Source organism: Periplaneta americana, chromosome 8, assembly GCF_040183065.1.
Source record: "Periplaneta americana isolate PAMFEO1 chromosome 8, P.americana_PAMFEO1_priV1, whole genome shotgun sequence".
Taxonomy (NCBI): domain Eukaryota; kingdom Metazoa; phylum Arthropoda; class Insecta; order Blattodea; family Blattidae; genus Periplaneta; species Periplaneta americana.
In genome coordinates, this window is record NC_091124.1 from 12,905,690 (window position 1) to 12,925,727 (window position 20,038).

A 20,038-nucleotide genomic window follows, 5' to 3' on the forward strand; every position below is an offset into this window, starting at 1 on the left:
AAACTATGTTTCTATCGTCTGGTTCAAAAGTGCGACAACTCAAAAAAACAAGTTTTGAGATATCTTCAGTTGAAAGTTTCAAATAAATCACCTAGAAAGGAACAGAGTTCTGGTTCATAACCACGGCAATTAGAAATGAGTCAGTATTCAGGACGAGTATATCATAATCTTCCAGTTCATTATTAATATAATTTCGTCCACACCTGTGGAGTAACGGTCAGCGCGTCTGGCCGCGAAACCAGGTGGCCCGGGTTCGATTCCCGGTCGGGGCAAGTTACCTGGTTGAGGTTTTTTCCGGGGTTTTCCCTCAACCCAACATGAGCAAATGCTGGGTAACTTTCGGTGCTGGACCCCGGACTCATTTCACCGGCATTATCACCTTCATCTCATTTAGACGCTAAATAACCTTAGATGTTGATAAAGCGTCGTAAAATAACCTACTAAAAAAATTAATACATTTCGAAATGTAGTACATAATAATGAATTAATAAAGTCGATAGTCATAATTACTTCTAAAGCAGTTTATTTCGTTTTTTTTTTTTCTTTTTGATTGTAAATATGACTTATCTCAATATTGAATCGGAAAGAGCTCCGAAAGGGGCTTTGAGTAGTATACATAACTAAAAAATGGCATTTTTTGAGTTGTCGCACTTTTGAACTGGACGATCGGTTTGTTGTCTTGAAGTTATGTATACTTATGTTAAGCCAAATTTCGCCACTGATAGCTACGTCGTCTCGTTCAAGTAGTATGTAGCTTTGCTACGTATAAGAGGGGTTGGAGGCACCAGATACTTACCCTACCGTTTGCTTGTTAGCAAGCCTGGTTCACACTGAGCGAAACATTGCACAATACAGGCACGAAAGGTGGTCAGGCGTCAGTTTGGGTGAAACAACACCCATGTCGTCGTGTCCTGTACTTCCGAGTGCTGCATCCGCATTCACCGTCATGACTGCTGCACTTCAACAAGGAAAAGAAAACGACCTTCGCTTCTGCATGACCCCATCAGACTTTTCATTTCTGATTTCTGAGTAGAGACGGGCTACTGAAGGATCGCTCTCATTTTCTTCCATGCATCCTCTCTTTTTTTACCGGTCTGGTTGGCGCAGTTGGTATAACGCTGGCCTTCTATGTCTGAGGTTGCGGGTTCGATCCCGGGTCAGGTCGATGACATTTAAGTGTACTTAAATGCTACAGGTTCATGTCAGTAGATTTACTGGCATGTAAAAGAACTCCTACGGGACAAAATTCCGGCACATCCGGCGACGCTGATATAGCCTAACCTCGGCCACGGTCGACTTTAGTCTACCCCGGCAGTTGAGCGCGTCGTTAAATAAAACATAACATTTAACATTTCTCTCTTTTTGCCCGATTGTGATGAGATTTGTCGTTGGGATCCCACAAAAAATGAATGATTTTTGTACAATTCAATGAGACGGATGCTTTCCTCCTGATTCATTTTCTCGCACGCAACAAGTATCGGCGTTCACACTAAGGTTCGTACACACTTAGCGAACGAACAACGAACGAATGATGAAGCGAAATTTCGTTGTGCGTTCGCTATTTGAAGCACCGTACAAATCATCAGCAAATGGTCAGAAAACATTCAAGTTTCCTGATTGTCCGCAATAATGGCAGACGGAAATATAATTATAGCAAGTGCAGCCGTTATTATAGGCAGTTTAATAAATAGAAAGTTAAAAAACAAAAGGCGATGGTGGCAGACGCCACTCTACGAAAGTCGCAATCAATATAGATGCACTGACTTGCTTCCTGATTTACGTCGAATGGAATCGGGACAGTTTCACAACTTCTGTTCCATTTCAGAAACATACTTCGAAATATAACTATTCAAAATAGGGCCAAAAATTTCCAAGAAAGACACAAGCTGACGAGAAGCAATACCTATTCAGGAAAGGCTAGCATTAACACTTCGATATCTTGCTACAAGAGATTCTTATACAAGTTTAATGTATTTATTCAAAGTGCCGAAACAGTTGATTACCAGGATTGTTCCAGAAGTATGTACAGCTATAATTGAGAAACTGGAAGATTTTATTAAGGTACGACTGCAAGACAGGGGAAAGTTTCAATATACGGATACCTCACTGACAATAATTAGGCCTATCTTAAAATACTAAAAAGAGAAATTTGTCTGTGTTTGTCGAATGCGCATCATGCTTACGAAAACGCACTTTTCAGTGCCAATAATTTATTTTGTGTCCACAAGGTTGGAGCTTTGTTTTTTCTGGGTGTCAATTTGTCCAAAAGGAACGACATATGTTTATACGCGAACCAAGTTGACTCGTACACTTCATCACTCCCCATTCCAGATCTTTTTGTGGACTTCTGTCTTTCCCTCCGGAATGATGTCAGTAGGGACTCAGTTTTATTTTTGACTTCTGCTCCCTACAATAAACAACAAACATGTATCCAGTGAAAATAAATAAACAAAGATAATTTTCAAATTTTGCACGTGTTTGACTCGCTTACTTTACAGCTGAACATCTTTACAATAGCTTCCCAAACATCATGTTTTCTTACTTTGTTATGTTCGTTCTGCTACGAACTACAAGCTAGTGGCAAATCCCGTCCACAAAGAATACCAACTTCCTTTGATGTACCGACAAGCGACGGATCACTTTCGATGATGATAGAGACTGGATTAATCTTGCACAGGATAGGGACCCATGGCGGGTTTATGTGGGACGGCAATGAACCTGCGGGTTCCTTAAAAGCCATTTGTAATTAAGTATAGCTATTAATGCAACAAGTTTAGAAGTGATAGCGTTTTAAGCACGAGAAGTGAAGATTGTCCACCGACCAAAGATTTTTTTTAGACAGTCGTTAGAGAATCCCTAATGTATTTCTATTTTAAAGAGAATAAAATTGTTGATTTGTTCTCTCGCAGTGGCGAACTTCTTCTAGTGTTAAAGACGAAATAATATTACATTCGTAAGGAAAAAGATAGATTTTACGACCTTCGTATATGTAGTAGGCTACAGTGATTGTTTTGCTGGTTATTAGGAACAGCGTATATTCGCTGTGCAGACGATGAAAAGGCTGGTAACCTACATAATGTAAATAGAACTTTTATATAGAAATTTAAGTGGTTGAGAAGAAACTGCCTTCTGAAGGATGCACTGGAAGGAATGGTGAACGGGAGAATAGTTCGGGGAAGAAAAAGTTATCGGATGATAGACGACATTAAGATATACGAGTCATATGAAGAGACAAAGAGGAAGGCGGAAAATAGGAAAGACTGGAGAATACTGGGTTTGCAGTGAAATACCTGACCTTAGGCAGAATACTATAAAAAATATCGAAATTGAAAGTTCTTTTGGAGTTTGAATTTTTTTCACCGACCTCTACGTAAGAAACTAAATTATAATAGTTTTGGACATAAAAATTGCTGTTGGAGGTAAATCTGGGTCCTAGCTGTATGATTTGTTATGTAATAACTCAGTTTCGATTTTTAAAATGTAGATAGAATCTTTTTATTTTCGTATCACGTCATGTGGAAATAAATCATCTCATGTAGGCCTAATTTCCAACATCTGTGCCAACCCAATTATTATGATGACTTTCGGGAGTTAACAGTGGACAGCGAACAGCTACAGTTTAGTAAGCCAGTTATAATTGTTGGGGAATTATCGTGCTGACTACACGTAATCCCGTACTGGTTGGATGATCGTTCACCTCGGCTGGTTGGCCTTGGTCCTCCAAGTGCTGTTGTGCCACGGATTTATTTTCTGGAAACTTCTCGCGACGCCATAGAAATGGTTATGATTGCTCGGCCAATGACCGCGTTTCGTGTGGTTAAATTGGTAGGGACTGGGGAGCATGTAAGGAGAAAAGTTGCTGTTCTGTTTGTATCATCTGGCAGAATTTCTGTGAGATTGCCCTGATTTATTGGCTAATAATGAGATATTATATAGTCAAATAAACAGCGTTTGCTGCAAATTACAAACTTCAATAATCAATCAATAGTGTTCGAATACCAAATGAAAGTGTGTTCGTAATATTATAACCTCCTTTGCTTCCTCCATAAGTAAACGTGTTCATAATCTCTGAAGTTGAATGTCACTCACAGTATACGCAAAAGATGGCGGTATTGTTTGTTGTATACATTTTGACATTTGAGATGCTTAAAGTGAATCTGTAATAAAATATAAAGGTATAGAATTGCGATTAAAGCATATAGTTTTTGTTACACGTATTAAATCTTTGTGTGTGAGAGATTCTGTACGTTTGAGTAAAATGTATTGCATGAATTGAATTCGGGGTAAGTTCTGCATGAACACTTAACGTTAACATTAGTAAAATGGTCTGTGGAATAGGCCTCTGTATACTAATGAGAGAAATTTCTGTATTTTTCTCTTGTTTTATTTGTGGCCAGATACGTATTCCCTAATTATGATGTAAATTAATATGCACCATGAATTCTCAGAGGTTATTTTCAAGGTTTGAACCAAATAGGATTAATTGAATTAAGAATTAGGCCTTTTCGCACTGCTGGATATTTTCTCATTTATCAATTATGATTATTCAACATTTTGTGGGAATTTGCATTAATTTTTTTTCAATATTTATGTACTTTGTTCTTTTCACATTGTAGGTCTAGTTTCCTAGTTGCATATACGAATATGTGACAGGTTAGGTCTGGTTAGTTTAAGCTTTTGTTATGCCTTGTATATGCGATCAACTGCATCTCCACAAAAAAAAATCCCTTATGAATTCATTTCTGAAATCATCAGAACTACCTTAGCGCTAGTTTCACCAAAAAAAAAAAAAATTATAGGGTTTTTAGGAGTAACTCATTTAATGAACACATTCCAGAAATATTCGTTTGGAATATTCAAGTTAGCATACCTTAATGTTCCACAAGTTAAAAGGTAAGATGCAGTAATGTTTAATTATATGTAGGTCTATATGTTTTGAGAGGTAGGCCTATATGAAATTAAGTGGCTTCTGAAAGTAATAACATACGGTACTGCAACAAGAAAAATAATATGATTGGCTAGGCCTACCATCATTTAGTACAGCACGTGGTAAAATTTCTCCATAAGTTATAATTTAATTTTCCTAATTTTATTATAGCCTATTATATTTAATTTTTATAATAATTTATTTTGTATTGATTTGTGGTACTTAATTCACTATTATATTTTATGAATAGGCCTATAAACAGAAAATCTGGGGAAAGAGGAAAAGTGTGATTTTGTCATACAGGCTATTTTATATGACCAATAGGCCTAACTGTAAAGAAAAAAATAAAACTGAACTGGATGAGAATAGGTTATTCGGTAGGGCTACTGTATTCATTATCCAACACCCATATTGTGAGCCATGTTAGGAAGAAACACTTAATTGGTATTATTTATGTTTGAGGAAAGTTTCAGGATTAGACTACTTACACCTGATTTGAAAATGACACTTTTGTTACCGTTACCTCTCTTTTTGTGTGTGAAATTCCTGTGTTACAAACAAGATCTTTAGGCCTATACTGGTAATTATCTTAATAATTTAACTTTGTGTAGGATTAGTTATGTAACTTAGGCCTACTTACTAACAAAGTAATTTTATTAGTTCCACAAATTTTTCAAACTAGGCCAAGATTTGTCCTTTAAATTAGCGTAGTCTACTTATGTAAAATATTTGGGAATAAACATATCTCAGCACATAAGATACGGCAAACATATTAATTACTTACACATTGTACTGAGAAAAACTATTTATACATATAGGTGAATGTAGAGTATCCAACGCCCACTGAACGAATATTTCACTTTTATCACTGTCATTGTTGCGCTATAATCGTATATGCAAGGTAGACTATAACAAAAACCTAAACTAACCAAACCTAACCTGTCAAAGAAGCAACAAGTTATACTAAATATGTGTAAAATTGGCCTATGTCTCTATAGTGGGCGGGACATAAGTAACATTAACCTTTGTGGCAGAAATTTTTTTTGCTCTTTTAAAAAAAATATGTTAGGATTGTAATACGGGTACCTGTGCATAGTAAACCATAGTTTAGTTCCTCTCCCTTGCTCCTAGTGATTTACTTGTCAAAGTAAGATTACAAATGAATAAAATATAGTAGGCCTACTTATACATCACAAAGTAAAAGTACTTACAGGACATAAATTCTAGTTTAGTTTCTTTTTTGCGAAGAGCGATATGATAATGATTTGTAACTTAACTGAATGTAATATTTCAAATTAATAAAAATATATAAACCACGTAAGTTATTACACACTCTGTTTAGTGACGTACATTGGTCTAGAACAGTTTACTTTAATTTAGGCCTACTTGGAATTACCTAATCATTTTTGTGATATAAAGCTCCTTCTGAAAGATTTTTCTCTGTTATAAATCATTAACGAAGTAATTGGGCATGAAACCATACCTGCTTTCAGAAATAAACAATCAACACCTGAGATGGCGCCTGTACCATTAGAAGGCCATCAGACCCCAGTGGGGAACAATGTACCACAGGAGGGATCGAGAGGTGGTTCCATATCACTTGCAGTGCTGATTGACTTCATCATTCAAAGGACATACCATGAACTTACAGTGTTAGCAGAACTGTAAGTAAATACTATTATTCCTAATAACAAATAGGCCTACATCCACACATGGTAGTCAATAATTTCAGTAATACATTTGCAGTACTTATTAGTGATACAGTAGTGGTATTCGCATATGTATACTTTTGGTGCAATCTCTCACAACTACAGTGCAATTCTACGTGTATTACTATGTTATATCTTAATTTGTTGGAAACTCGTAATGTTTTTGGTATCAGTCAGTGGCGGTTTCTCGGGGGAGGGAAGGGAGGAACGTCCTCCTCACATTTTTCTTCTTTTGAAAGTAAATACCAAATGAAATATATGCCTTGAAATTCGAGGAAGATTCGATAATTTTTAAGTTCACAGCTATAAGAAAACCTCGGTTGATCGAGTTTTAAACTCATGTGCTGCTAGAAAACTGTGAGGAAGATGCGAGATTGTTTGTGTGGAGGAAAGTCAATCCATTCCTCCTTTACTGCAGTTAATACACATAGACAACAGCGCACTAGCGGCGAGAGTCAGAAGCAGAGTTTAAAGCAAGTAAATGAACGGAGAGGGAGGAGATCCTCCTCTGAATCAGTGCATGGGCGGGAAATATAGAAACCGCCTGGTCGTGCAGAAAGCTCGCTACTGCTGCCATCTAACGATGCTGCACTCAACCAGACTATAACACATCTAGGAGGAGGCACAATAAAAACAGTTTTAACGCAAAGCTATGAAAGATACTATATAAACTTTTTTTTTTAATTATAAAAAAATATATATTATTCATTACGCTTTATATAAGCTACTATTCATGGTTTGAAACTTACGAGGATATCTGAAACTTGAAGTAGTTCTACTTTAGCATTGCAGATCTTTTTGGCCCCTAAAATTCACTTCCATTCATTGTCTACTAGACAGGACAACAGCCAAGTTGTCAGTTTTGTACAAATATATTTGAAATTGAAAGTACTCCAAACTACATTATTTTTAACATAAAAAATTAATCGGTCACCTGCAGCTTTGAGCAATAATGATAGTATGACCAGAGCGGTATGACTTTACAAGAACTGACATTCTTCAAAAGTATGTGATACTGAACTTGTAAAATGTACATGTGGCAACACAGACCATGTGAGTGGGTGCAGTGTTCTCGCTTTCGTAACAGATTATTTCTCATTCCCACTTCCGTAAAACGGTTCTGGTTATATGTTAATAGCTAGTCTCTACCAACACGTGTGATGCTGTAGTGTGCGCTAAAAATGCTGCGAGTTTGTGAATTTCCTTGTAATTGTTAATTTGTGCAATTATCCAACAATGAATGGAAGTGAAAACATATTTTGGACAATTTAGCAAACTCAGTTTACAAGAACAGATTATTGCTATACAAAAGAGAAGGCCAACCCTAACACTACCTGGTCTTACATGTATGCATGTAGACTAATTTGTAGTATGTTTCTCTCAAGAAGGTGTCATTTTGCGCTGTTAACTTCTTTCCTTCTCTTAAGAAATATGCAGGAGCCGCCACTGGTATCAGTCGAGGTTTGTGATAACCAAGCTTCGGCCTAGGGACACAGAGTAACCAGTATGAGGTTTAGAGTACACGGAGTATAAATGACGTCATGACCCGTGTGGGGTGACTGCAACAGCACAGGTTGGTCCATAATGTGCATTACCGTTGTGTGTATTGCTGCTTGGCTGCGGTACGTGTAACAGGCTTCGGCGTAGGGACACCTGATTGAAGGTTACAACTCACATTAATACTTTAATGGTAGACATTTACCTACATTAGGAATGTACTGTATATACTGCATCTGTACAGGGTGAAATATATTTTATGCCATACTGTGACAGACTGTTTACATGTTGAGACACGAAGTAACAGCGTGCTCCATCTCCTACTCCACTCGACCAACACAACACTGTCGTCCATGCATTCTGAACTTCATGTGTTTCTGTGTCCAGGACCGAAGCTGGTGATAACTTCCTATGCTGAAGAGAATTACACCCACAAATCTGGTTTTCCTATTGGCAGACAGAAAAAGAAATTACTTTGGGCTCCTGACGTCAGTTTGTTTCATTGAGTTAATGATGACTGTTGAGTTATAAATGTTAACATGAATTAATTATCATTCATGACACTGGATCAGGATGTCTGCTGGGATCATTGTGGACACATAGGAAATTGTACTAACATGTGCATCCATACTGTTCCAGACTTCAATTTTTGTTGAACTTTTATGAGGCCAATTCACATAGACAAAAAAGAATACCCATCCGAAAATCTTGTCGAATAGGTCTTAATTATTTTATGTATCAGGCTTGCAAATAAGCAGACATGGATATCTAAGATACCAATAACATGGACACCTGAATTTAAAAGAAAATCACCGAAAAATTTACGTTATGCAGTGAATACTTCAGATTCTTAAAACTTAGTATTATCTTGCGATGTCTATTACCTATGTTTGCCCTTAGAGTATACCGGTACATTTTCGACAATTTTCTTCAATGTTATAGTGGATCAGTAAGGGTGTAAGTATGAAGTTATAACGCTCGTAACTACCACAATGGCTTTTCATTTGTATTATAGCAAGAAAAGGGATTAACGCTGAATGATCAGTGTTGCCAACTTAGCGGTTTTTTGCTACATATAACAGATTGTTGTTTAGTCAAGTGTTCGAAGACAGGTTTGAACCTCATAAGTGACACCAATAAGGCATCACTCATGAGGCAACTAAGCCAGGAGATAGTGGGGTAGGATAGCCAGTTCCTTTCTCCCACCATTGCATACATCGCTGACTAGTAACATATTACACTAGTCAGACTTCAGATGTATACAAACAGTTGTTCTTCCTCCGACACATATCGTCAAATGAGATGTACTACCTGATAGATGTACATATCAGCCAGTACCTCAATCAGAGGTACATAGTGGATATTAGTTATTATTTAAGAAAGACTGTTTTTCAAAATCACAAGAATATCAGTACCGTAGTAACAAGTAAGTCTGTCTGAAAGAAGATTTACTAATGGGCTTGCCCATCGTCAGTAGTGGGACATTTTTAAGAATTTTGGACAAAGTAAGTACTTCTAATGAAGCTTCGTTTCTTATTATTAATTATATTGTAGTAATCTTTATGCCTTATTGTACAGACCCAGAAACAAAATTCAGGTGGCCCAAATTTTGTTTCTGGGTCTTTACATAACCTTCATGTTCTGCACAGTCAGTATTATAGCCTATTACGGTCCGTATAAGTTATGGAGTAAATAAGAGCTTATATACATGCCAGTGGTATGACAAAATGTGGAAACATTTAAACATACAACAAGCTTGTATTTTATTGTTCTCTTAAACTAATTGATTATAGCAAACTAAATTAATATGGAATGAAACATTGTTTCTTCTTCTATCCCACTACGTAATTATCTTTTTAAAATACACAAGAATTGGAACAGAATTACGTACCAAAGTGTTGTGATGTCAGTGATGTGACATTGCTATCCCCCCCCCCCCCACATTATGGTTACAAACGTTACAGTTAATGAATGCATACCACCGCATATATTAATCTATATGCTTCAAGTTAAATTAACTTTGATTAGAGAAGCATTTTTAGGTTATGTGTAAATATTTTGGACACTATCTCATGGACAAGTTCTAATGGATCTTATGTCTATTAGACATGAGATTTTTGACACAGCTAAATGGCCTTGTCATAGAGCTGAAGCTGGAAATAAAGAAATATTGGTACTGAAATTGGTAGAACATTTCAAAGATTTCCTTTCAGAATTCAGCGAAGATCAATTGCTTGATGAATGATTTGAGTTAAAAACAAGAGTGCAAACATTTACGTTTGAAACACTGCAATATTGTTCTAGCCTCATCATTTCAAGATTTGTAATGCATTGTTGTCAAATGTTGCAACAGTGCCAGTGTCTACAGCTGAGTGTGAATGGAATAAGATCCACACGCTAATATTTGAAACATCAAACAATTTAATCACTATTAGCATGCGTAGATCATCTGTCAACGTCCTTGATCCAACAGAATGCATTCAAAACTGATTTGTCAACAAATCATTTTTGGCCGACTTTTAAGATACAGTAAAACCCTACCACAAGACATCTTTATATTCTTCATCCTATACAGTTTCAGTTGCTAGAAATTGGAACTCGCTTCCGAGTGATATAAGGGGTTGTTGGACAATAGCTTCATTTAGGTCAAAATTACATAAATTCTTACTTAACAGATGAATTGCTGATTAATATTTGTTACTTATAATGAAACTAACATCTGTCCATTCTTATTATTATTATCTTTAATTTCTCTAAATAGATTTACAAAACCTCTAATGGCAATTACATTAATATTCTCATTATAGAAATAGAAATATATATATTCTTCCTGTAACATAGTCCTAGTAAGCTTATATTAAATTAATTTTCATCATTTTACTAGCTATCTCAAATATTAAATTAATTATAATTCATTGAATTAAATTAGCTCATAAATTAAGTTACTACTTTACCTTATAGATTTATCTAAATTTAAATAAATGTGTAGTGAAGATTATTTATTGCTGGAGAACCTTTTAAGTGTAGTGAAAATATTTGTAATTTAAATTTATGTATTGTATTGATTAAGGCTGGTTGAGTGGAAGAGAAGGCCTTATGGCCTTAACTCTGCCAGCGAAAATAAAACATTATTATTATTATTATTATTATTATTATTATTATTATTATTATTATTATTATTATTATTATTATTATTATTAAATCAGGCACCTACCTAAGAAAGTGGGCCTATAGATTTTTTGGTGGACCTTTAAATATTCTGTGCTTATTTTCAAGCCTTTTATATATATATATCAGCATTTGAATTTCTCTGTAGTCACAATTTTACTTTCTTCTCTAAGGAAGCTGTGTGCTAATTAATTTTATAATATAATCATTAGAGAACAATTTTTTTTTTTTTTTTTTTAACCCATTAACGTAAGATATAATGGCAAACATGATAACCATCTTGTAGTGAGATTGAACTACATACAAGCAATAATGAACAATATGAAACTATTAACATTATTAATTGTATGTTTTATTGTCATCTTCTTCCATTTGTTTATTTTCAGCCTACCCCGAAAAACTGACATGGAGCGTAAAATAGAGATTTACAACTTTTCAGCTAGAACTCGTCAGCTGTTTGTAAGGTTGTTGGCCCTCGTTAAATGGGCTAACAGTGCATCTAAAGTTGATAAATCAGCAGTGAGTATTACATATTTTAATACCTTTTCCTATTTCGTATTTATGTTCATAAGTAATTGGATATTGTATGATTTGTTTTGATTTTATTTATTTTGTTTTGTTATGTATAAAATTATGACCATATTCTGAAATGAAGTCAAATCTGTCTGTAACAATCGTCTCTTTAACTCCAAAATCATTTCACTACTGTCGACCGTATGTCTGGAGCAGTACAGTGCTGTACATTAGATTGCTGTCATTTATCAGCAAGCCTACTAATGCCCATGCTGTCTAGCAGCCAGTTCACCAAACAGTCAATCTCAAAATATCTCCAGACAAACTTTAAGATGTAACCTAGCTGCATATAATAAATTCGCCGAACATTTTATGAGCTTACTTTTTAAGTAACTAGATCCCTACTTATTTTATGATTGAGGAAACCACAAATTTCACCATTAGATTTGCTGGCCCTAAGATTTCAATCCAAGACCTACAGAGTACAAGTTCAGATTTTTACTAGTGAGCCATCTCACTCAGTATCAGTTCTTATTTCTGTTATGAATATGTTTTTGCTGATTACAAATTTATGTAATAAATAGTAGAAGTGTATATCCTCTGATAATGGACTATTATTTTTAGCAACTCAGGCTTCGTTTTTGTAATTTCGTGAACTTTATAGTTTTTATAACGTTAAGCTTTTATTTAGAAATTGATTGTATAAACTGCACTTTGTACTTCGCCATTTAAAAACAGTTTTATCTTCCTGCAAAACAATGATCTGAAGCATGCTGCATGAAAACACAAATGTAGATCCTGTAATACACCAAAATACCTCCAAACTTCACTTTGGTCCCCAATGTAAATCCTATTGTGCACATATGGGATCATTTTTGGAAGAAGACACAATTTCATACTGCTTATGTAATTATTTGTACGAATTAGTTTGCAAAAACTGTTTTGAAATAGAGAAAAATTATACTTTATTTTTCTGTAAAAACTTTGTCTGCACAGAATTATGCCTGCAATTGAAAACTTCTTCATAAAAAAAAATTTAGGGCGTAGAGGTCTCTGTAGATGTACTTTGTAATAGCCTAGATCATATATGTAACAGATATGTCGGGCTTATAGGCTTTGAGGTTAACAACTTTTGTCAGGTTTACTGCGCTGCCATCTAGTTGTTACATAAGGAGTCACGTCATAATTCCCATTTGAATTGCATTAGCGACTGTGCTGCCATCTTGTGTTCGTTTACGGCGGACGGGTGGCGATCCTGGCGGTTATTCTCTTCAAAGTTCTGCCGATTTTAACATAGCGAGGAGTTATCTGTTACATATATGATCTAGGATAATAGGAATATGCGTTACAAGAGTGGTATGTTGAAGTTTTCATGTTCGAGGAAAAGTTTGAAAAAGTGAAACATAGTTGAGCTTTTTTAATTTCCGAGAATTGAAAGAAAACATACCGCTCGTGTTTCGTACATTATTTTGTGCAAAGATCGTTTATTACATACCTAAAAGAGGAATTTCTAATTAGTTGTAATGAAATCTCCATCTTGGTTTCTGTTCAATGACGGCAAATTTGCAAAACAAAAATATCTATCTTCAACATTGTTGCTTTAAAATGTTTTCTGTGTTTACTATACTCCAGCAGGCCGTGATATATGTCTGTTTCCCCCCCCCCCCCCGTCTATAAATGCGAACTTAAAACAAACGGTAAGGTTATGTAATGATTTATGTAATGTTGTAGAGTTTACTTAATTTTTGCAAATATTTAAAAACAACAATTAACAGTTCAATTTAGGTGAAATTGCAGTGGTAAGTTTCCAATTTATAATTACTACTATATTGAACGTCTCTAAAAATAATATGTTAAAAGCCTAAAGCAGTAAAATCAATATGTCACTCAAGCGGTAAGAAGAGGGAAATTGTTATGTGTGTTAGGTTGGGAATACTGAATGTGGAATTTTAGACTTTCCGCGGATTGGTTTTGTGCGGAAACCAAGCAAATACGCACGATCTCGCACAAAATTCATATAACAGCAGTCGTTACATAGATATTAAAAAGAAAGAAGGACTGTTTTCTGTAAAAATCTTACTTTGCTGTGCAAATATACTGTCAGAATCCTTTTCTTGTAGCAAATAATTAAAACACACATAATACTTTTTGTAATAAAAAAACTAGCCTACCTCCTTTTCACAGTTAGAGGTGAAGGCCTCTTTTGTAGTCAGAAATTTAAATGTCTTCCTCTTGAATGCTGTGTCTTTAGTAATGTTGGTTTCTTTAAAAATAGGTGAAATGGTTACTCTTTGTAATAAAGAATTACCTGATTTTCACAGTCAGATGTAAAGACCTCCTTTATAGTCACAAGAAATTAAATATCTTCCTGTTGAACACTTTACTTCTTTAATGTTGTTGATTGTTTAACAAACAGGTAATGTAGTTACAGTCTCATAAATAAATAGTAATACTTTTATCTGTATACTAGCCATACCCGTGCGCTCCGCTGCACCCATTAGAAATAAATATAAAGTAATTACATTATTAAAATAGGACATTTGATCCAGGGAACATTCGTGTTTGAGAGAAGGATAAATCGTTTATTATGTTACTTAATTTAAATTGTATTAAAAAAATTAAAAAGCGATCATTTTGATCCAGAGACCACTCATTTGGTCATAAAAATTATTTTAGGGAATACAGGAAACGAATGCCTATCAAGTTTTCTGTGCATAAGAAGCTATTTTAATCTTACCTGTCCTCGATTCACTCAGAAGTTACTGTAATAACATTATAGCATTATGTCCATCTAGAGAAACTACACTTTCCAATGGTGAATTAACAATTAATTATACAAATCGGTCAATTTAGCTTCCAATATTACTTCATACAAACACAGAAACATTCTCTGTAGTCTACTGTATGTTTCATAGCTTTCGATTGTTGTTGTCCAAGGCCTCTTATAGACAAAGCCATTTGTTTTTTATTTCACTACACCGCCTTAGATGGCGTTGTTATTGTAATTTTGAAACTCATTTATCTCATTAAATATCAGTCCTATTAAAAATTATTTTTAAAGAAACTTTTGTTATGTAATATTTTTAATGAAAATTAATAATAACGGAGATATTTCGACTTATTTAATTCAAGCCCCTTATAACCCCCCTTTTAAATAAAATATTTTGAATGCCATATAGCCTAAATTCTAAGTTACAACGAACTTAATTTATATTCCAATTTTCATATAAATCGGTTCAGCCATTATCGCGTGAAAAGGTAACATACATCCAGACAGACAGACAGACAGACATACAAACAAAAATTTCAAGAAAGCGATTTTCGGTTTCAGGGTGGTTAATTATATATGTTAGGACCAATAATTTTTGGAAAATCGAAAATTACCAGAAAAATTTCGGCTACAGATTTGTTATTAGTATAGATTACGGATATCTAAACTGCTCTTTATTTCGTCGTCCTTGGTAAGCTAAACAATGATTTTATTCTTAGCAGTGGATTTAAAGTGTTAATTTAATATTAAATATTTTAAATCACTCTCTCCTTGACAACCAACATATTACCAAGAATAAGCCTACAAATTCCAATTTTTTTTTTTTTGTACTCTGATTTAGATATTAGTATTGTGTAAAATATTGTATGCAACGTGAGAGTAAATCGATTTTATTTCCTTGTCAAAATCATCACCCTCAACTACTCCTTGGACAGTAAACTTTCCACTCATGAATAAAATCCAACTTTACTCTCTTATACTTACTATAAATTATTATTTCATATTACTATACATTTTAAGTAATTACTAATTTTCGTAAATAGGAAAGTAATAATAGAAGTGATTACAATATGCAGAGAGTTATATCAAGGGAATTTGTACAAAATTGAACACCACATTAAAAACTTATTATTCATGTTTCGTATATTATTTTTTGGGATTGTAACTACCATATTTACTCGCTACCCCTTTTCCTCAAAATTCGGAGGTGGAAAATCAAAAAAGGGGGAAATTGCGCAAGAATTAAAAATGTCGAGAAAAATCTGGTAATATATAACATAAAACAATTCATGTACTGATCAACGTTTTAATACCATAAAATTTTCGTATCATTATAGATGAATAATGTTGGATTTCGATATTTGGAATCTTCACAAAAGACGTTTTAGAAAAAAATAGGGTAATTACACGAAGAAAATAACATTCCGAAAAGCATGTGCTAAAAATCTTGGTTGGGAAATTACTCGAGGAAGGGAGGGGGAGGAGTTACGCAAGTAAATGCGGTATGTCTGTTATGTGCAATACTGGAAGTGAAATTTTATATTACTGAGTCGCATTAAATGATTTCATTTCCGTACTTGCGATATTTTAATAAATTACAAATAGACGTATCTTTGGTAATGTGATAAATAAAAACTGAATTGTTACAAAACATATAGAACTTATAATGGGAAAAAATTGTGTCATCTTAATTTACTTTCCATCTTCAAAGCTAGTTTTGCATTATGTTAACTGTGTTATGTAGCTTAGTAGTTTATCGAAACATTCATCATAGGCAACTGAATTTTATCGTCATCATCATCATCATCATCGTCATCAGAGTCTTAACAGTACCAAAATAATGTTCGCATAAAATGCTTTCTGATAAATTATTAGTAATCCATTTGTTTGCACCTCGAGAATATGCTAGAAGTGGCAGACAGTGCTCTAAATTTTCGCCTTTTTTTCGTGAGTTTGTTTATGCTAGTGATTGTCAACTTGCAGTTCGTGATTCATTTATTTTAAATTAAAGGATTTCAGAGTATACATAAATTAATATTTTTGCCAAGAAATTGGAACAGTCAAAGAAGAAGAAGACATAGATGATTGTTATGATAACGGTTTTACGTTGTACACCTGTTCACACTTTAAGAATCTCTATTCTTCGCGGAAAAAAAAAAAAGTCGTGCATATGACCTTGAATGGCTTCACTTCTCCCGCAAATCAGAGGAATACAACGTTGCCTAGTAAAGGAGTGTCACTATCTCGGACTTTTAATTCAGAAATTCAATAACATGCCAAGTATAAAGAGAATGAATTTCTAAGTATGCCCGAAAAAACCGCATATTTAGGCTAATTCGTTCCTCTCTACAGTTATTATAAAAACGCGGTTGTGGCGTATTCTAGCTTGCATCTGCATCACCCAGACACGTAGTAAGTTAATCAGAAAATAAACACAAATGGTCAAGCTGACTCACTGTTATGATTCTTCCTCCCTATTTATTATTAGAAGAAACACTTTTCAAGTTGACTCACTCTTATGGTTGATCATTAATGAATGTTTCATTGCATCAGAATCTATGACGTGTTTTAGAGAGTAGGTCATTTCTCTTTCTTGTGAAGGAATATTTCTGTTACACCATGTCACTGGGTCAAACTCGAAGATATTTGCGTATATTACGAGCGCTGGTATACATAAACAAGGAGAGGGGTGTGCCCACGAATATTCAGTCATAAACACTGGCAACACTGTGGCTGTATCACTGAGGTCACTAATTACATCCCTTGTTTCGCCTCTCTTTCTTATCATTGACCAGATACTCAGTCATTGTGTCGAAGACAAGTGGTGTAACATTCTTGTTCCACCAGTGATGCAAGGAGAATGTCTGTTTTTGTGATAGTTCCAAAACTCTCCGCATGTCTTTGAGTTTGAAAATTTCTATAGTGACAAAAGAGAGACAAAATTTTGTTTTTTACATAGCCAGTCACGACAAGTGATAGAGTGTATGAGTTTAAAAAAAACATTCCACCGATGAAAGAAGTAAACTGGACTTCAAAAAGTGTCAGGTTTTAACTTCTGAAACATGTGGTGTGTGAACCAATCTATGTTGTCCCAGATTATGTTCAAGAAATAAAGCAATTCAGTCTGAGGGCTCCAGTTTTTCTCTCACCCGGAAAACATAAATGTACCAAAGAGGACAACAAACTTAGACGACTTCGAGAAAGACATAAATGTAGATCTTTTTCCGAATTTTATGATTGTGGCGAATTCCCAGCTACCAAAAAGATTACTTATTTTCTATAGAAAAAATTTCGTACACAGACTCCACTACTTCCACCTTGAGAATATTAAATAATACAAAAAATTATGGTGGCTGGAAATGACTATGGAGAGAAGTGATACTGTTGCGTTGAGGTTAAAATTTCTTCGAATAATGCACAAAATTCAGGTATTCTGACAAGAAAAATACTTTACTGAGATGAGACCTTGATACACACGCAGAACAATTACAGGAAGACGATTTCGTAAAAGAGATAGGACATGACGATGTTTTAGAACCAATTATAATAAATTTAAAAGACAGTGACACAGAGAACGAAAGCAGTGCAGGAGTGACGAAGACAACGCAGTGGGGAACTGATGTCCTCCTCCCTCTCGCTTCCGTATCTCTGTCTTTCGCATGAAACGTTGCTCTCTCGCATGAGATAATGATATTACAATGCTGCAGTGATATGCTATTGGTTCTCGCCATATGCACGAGATTTTCCGCAGATAATAGTGGGCCTTAGATCATTGTTTGAGAAACATTGTACTCGATTGTGTAACACATTTCATAGCTTAAAATTTTCTTCTTTTTTTTTTCAGCACATAATGGCATTTCTGGACAAACAGTCCCTGTTATTTGTGGATACAGCAGATATGTTAGCACGTATGGCAAGAGAAACTTTGGTTCATGCAAGATTGCCAAATTTCCACATCCCTGCAGCAGTAGAGGTTCTCACAACAGGAACATACTCCAGACTTCCTGCATGTATTAGGGTGAGGCAGCTGAAGTATTCTGTGTAGTATAATTTGAAGTTTCATATTCAATAATACATCTTTGATCAAAGATCCTGATATGTAAAGTTTTCTACAAGTACTACAGATATTCTTACTACAACAGTTCATTGTTATATCGAAGATAATTTAAGTATTCTTAGTTTATAGTGGTGACATGTGTTTTGTAGGAGCGCATAGTACCTCCTGATCCCATCACTCCATCAGAAAGAAGGTCAACATTGTTGCGATTGAATCAAGTTATTCAACATCGGCTTGTAACTGGAAATCTTCTGCCACAAATGAGGAATTTGAAGGTATAGATGTCCTTGAACTCTGTTTGCATTATTTCTCGTAATTGTTCTAATAGCATAAATACTTTACACTGTAAAATTCTGTGTAATATGATGTAATAATTACGTAATCATTAGTGAAGTTATACAGGGTGGAAGTGAAATAACCTTGCAGCTTGAAAGGGACGATAGGTTACACGTAAATGAATAGGAAACCTATAATATGTTTTGTGATTAAATGCACAGTTAATTAGAAAATTAAGTTGGAAGTTTGTACAGTCCAACAACATCATCGCTAATACACTCTACTCGTGATACAGATGTAAGAGGTTAACGAACTCTGTGAGTCTCCGTATGTAAGCTGTATTCTGCCGAGACATTGTCACTAGCTTGCTTCGTGCAATGACTTGAATTTAGCGGTTATTTTAATTAAATTTACACAAAAACCGTCCACACTATAGAAATAAGCCAGTGAGATAAATTGAGGGGCGTTTTCACAAAACTCGTTATCTACATTTTTTTCGATTTTGAGGTTTTAGCGTATCCTTATGTTTTTGGGTTAGGAGAATCCAATGGTGCTATCAGAATTAAGCTAAAGTTGGTAAGTATATCAGTAAATTTAGGGGTTTAGAACAAAAAGCAGGTAAGTGACATTATTAAAAAAATGAGGTAAGTGCGTGTTGTGGTAGCCCAAAAGGATGTTTCTTTGGGATAAAATCAGGTAAGTGATCACACTGTGCAGTGCTGCTATATGGGCATCATTTCACCAAACTAGTGTATAATATTCCATTGCATGTACAACTTTAACTGTAATTTCCTCAAAAGTAGGTTTCCGTCACTTACCTGCTTTTGTTGTAAGCCCCTCAATTGATCTTGAAATAAAAGAGATTTTTCAAAACTCGGTATTTACAGTTGTGTATTTTAGGAAAGAGTTGTCTTGAAAAAAAGAAGATTTTGTAGATAAGAGTGTCGTGAAAACGCCCCTCAATTATTCTTTATTAGATTTCCTATCGATATGGACAAACATCACGATTCCACTCGCAATAGTTACCCAATAAGAGATTGTTAAACATTTGGGGGGGGGGGAAAAAAACTTTTTTTTTCTGAGAAAACTAGGAACTTTCCACCCATATTTTTTTGTTATAT

The 20,038-nt window shown here is 34.7% G+C and overlaps 1 protein-coding gene across 4 annotated transcripts in view; it reads left to right on the forward strand.

The window, feature by feature from the left end:
• Positions 1 to 3,812: 3,812 nt before the first annotated feature.
• MED14 (mediator complex subunit 14) overlaps positions 3,813 to 20,038 on the forward strand; it is an 82,965-nt gene continuing 66,739 nt past the window's right edge. For 2 of the 4 annotated variants that reach the window (XM_069832422.1, XM_069832420.1), the window contains exons 1-5: positions 3,813 to 4,283; positions 6,421 to 6,591; positions 11,688 to 11,820; positions 18,429 to 18,602; positions 18,791 to 18,916. In XM_069832422.1, the coding sequence (XP_069688523.1) occupies positions 6,443 to 6,591; positions 11,688 to 11,820; positions 18,429 to 18,602; positions 18,791 to 18,916 (582 nt within the window). In that variant the 5' untranslated portion in view covers positions 3,813 to 4,283; positions 6,421 to 6,442. The remainder of the gene's footprint in view (positions 4,284 to 6,420; positions 6,592 to 11,687; positions 11,821 to 18,428; positions 18,603 to 18,790; positions 18,917 to 20,038) is intronic. The other 2 variants (XM_069832418.1, XM_069832419.1) reach the window with 2 other exon arrangements.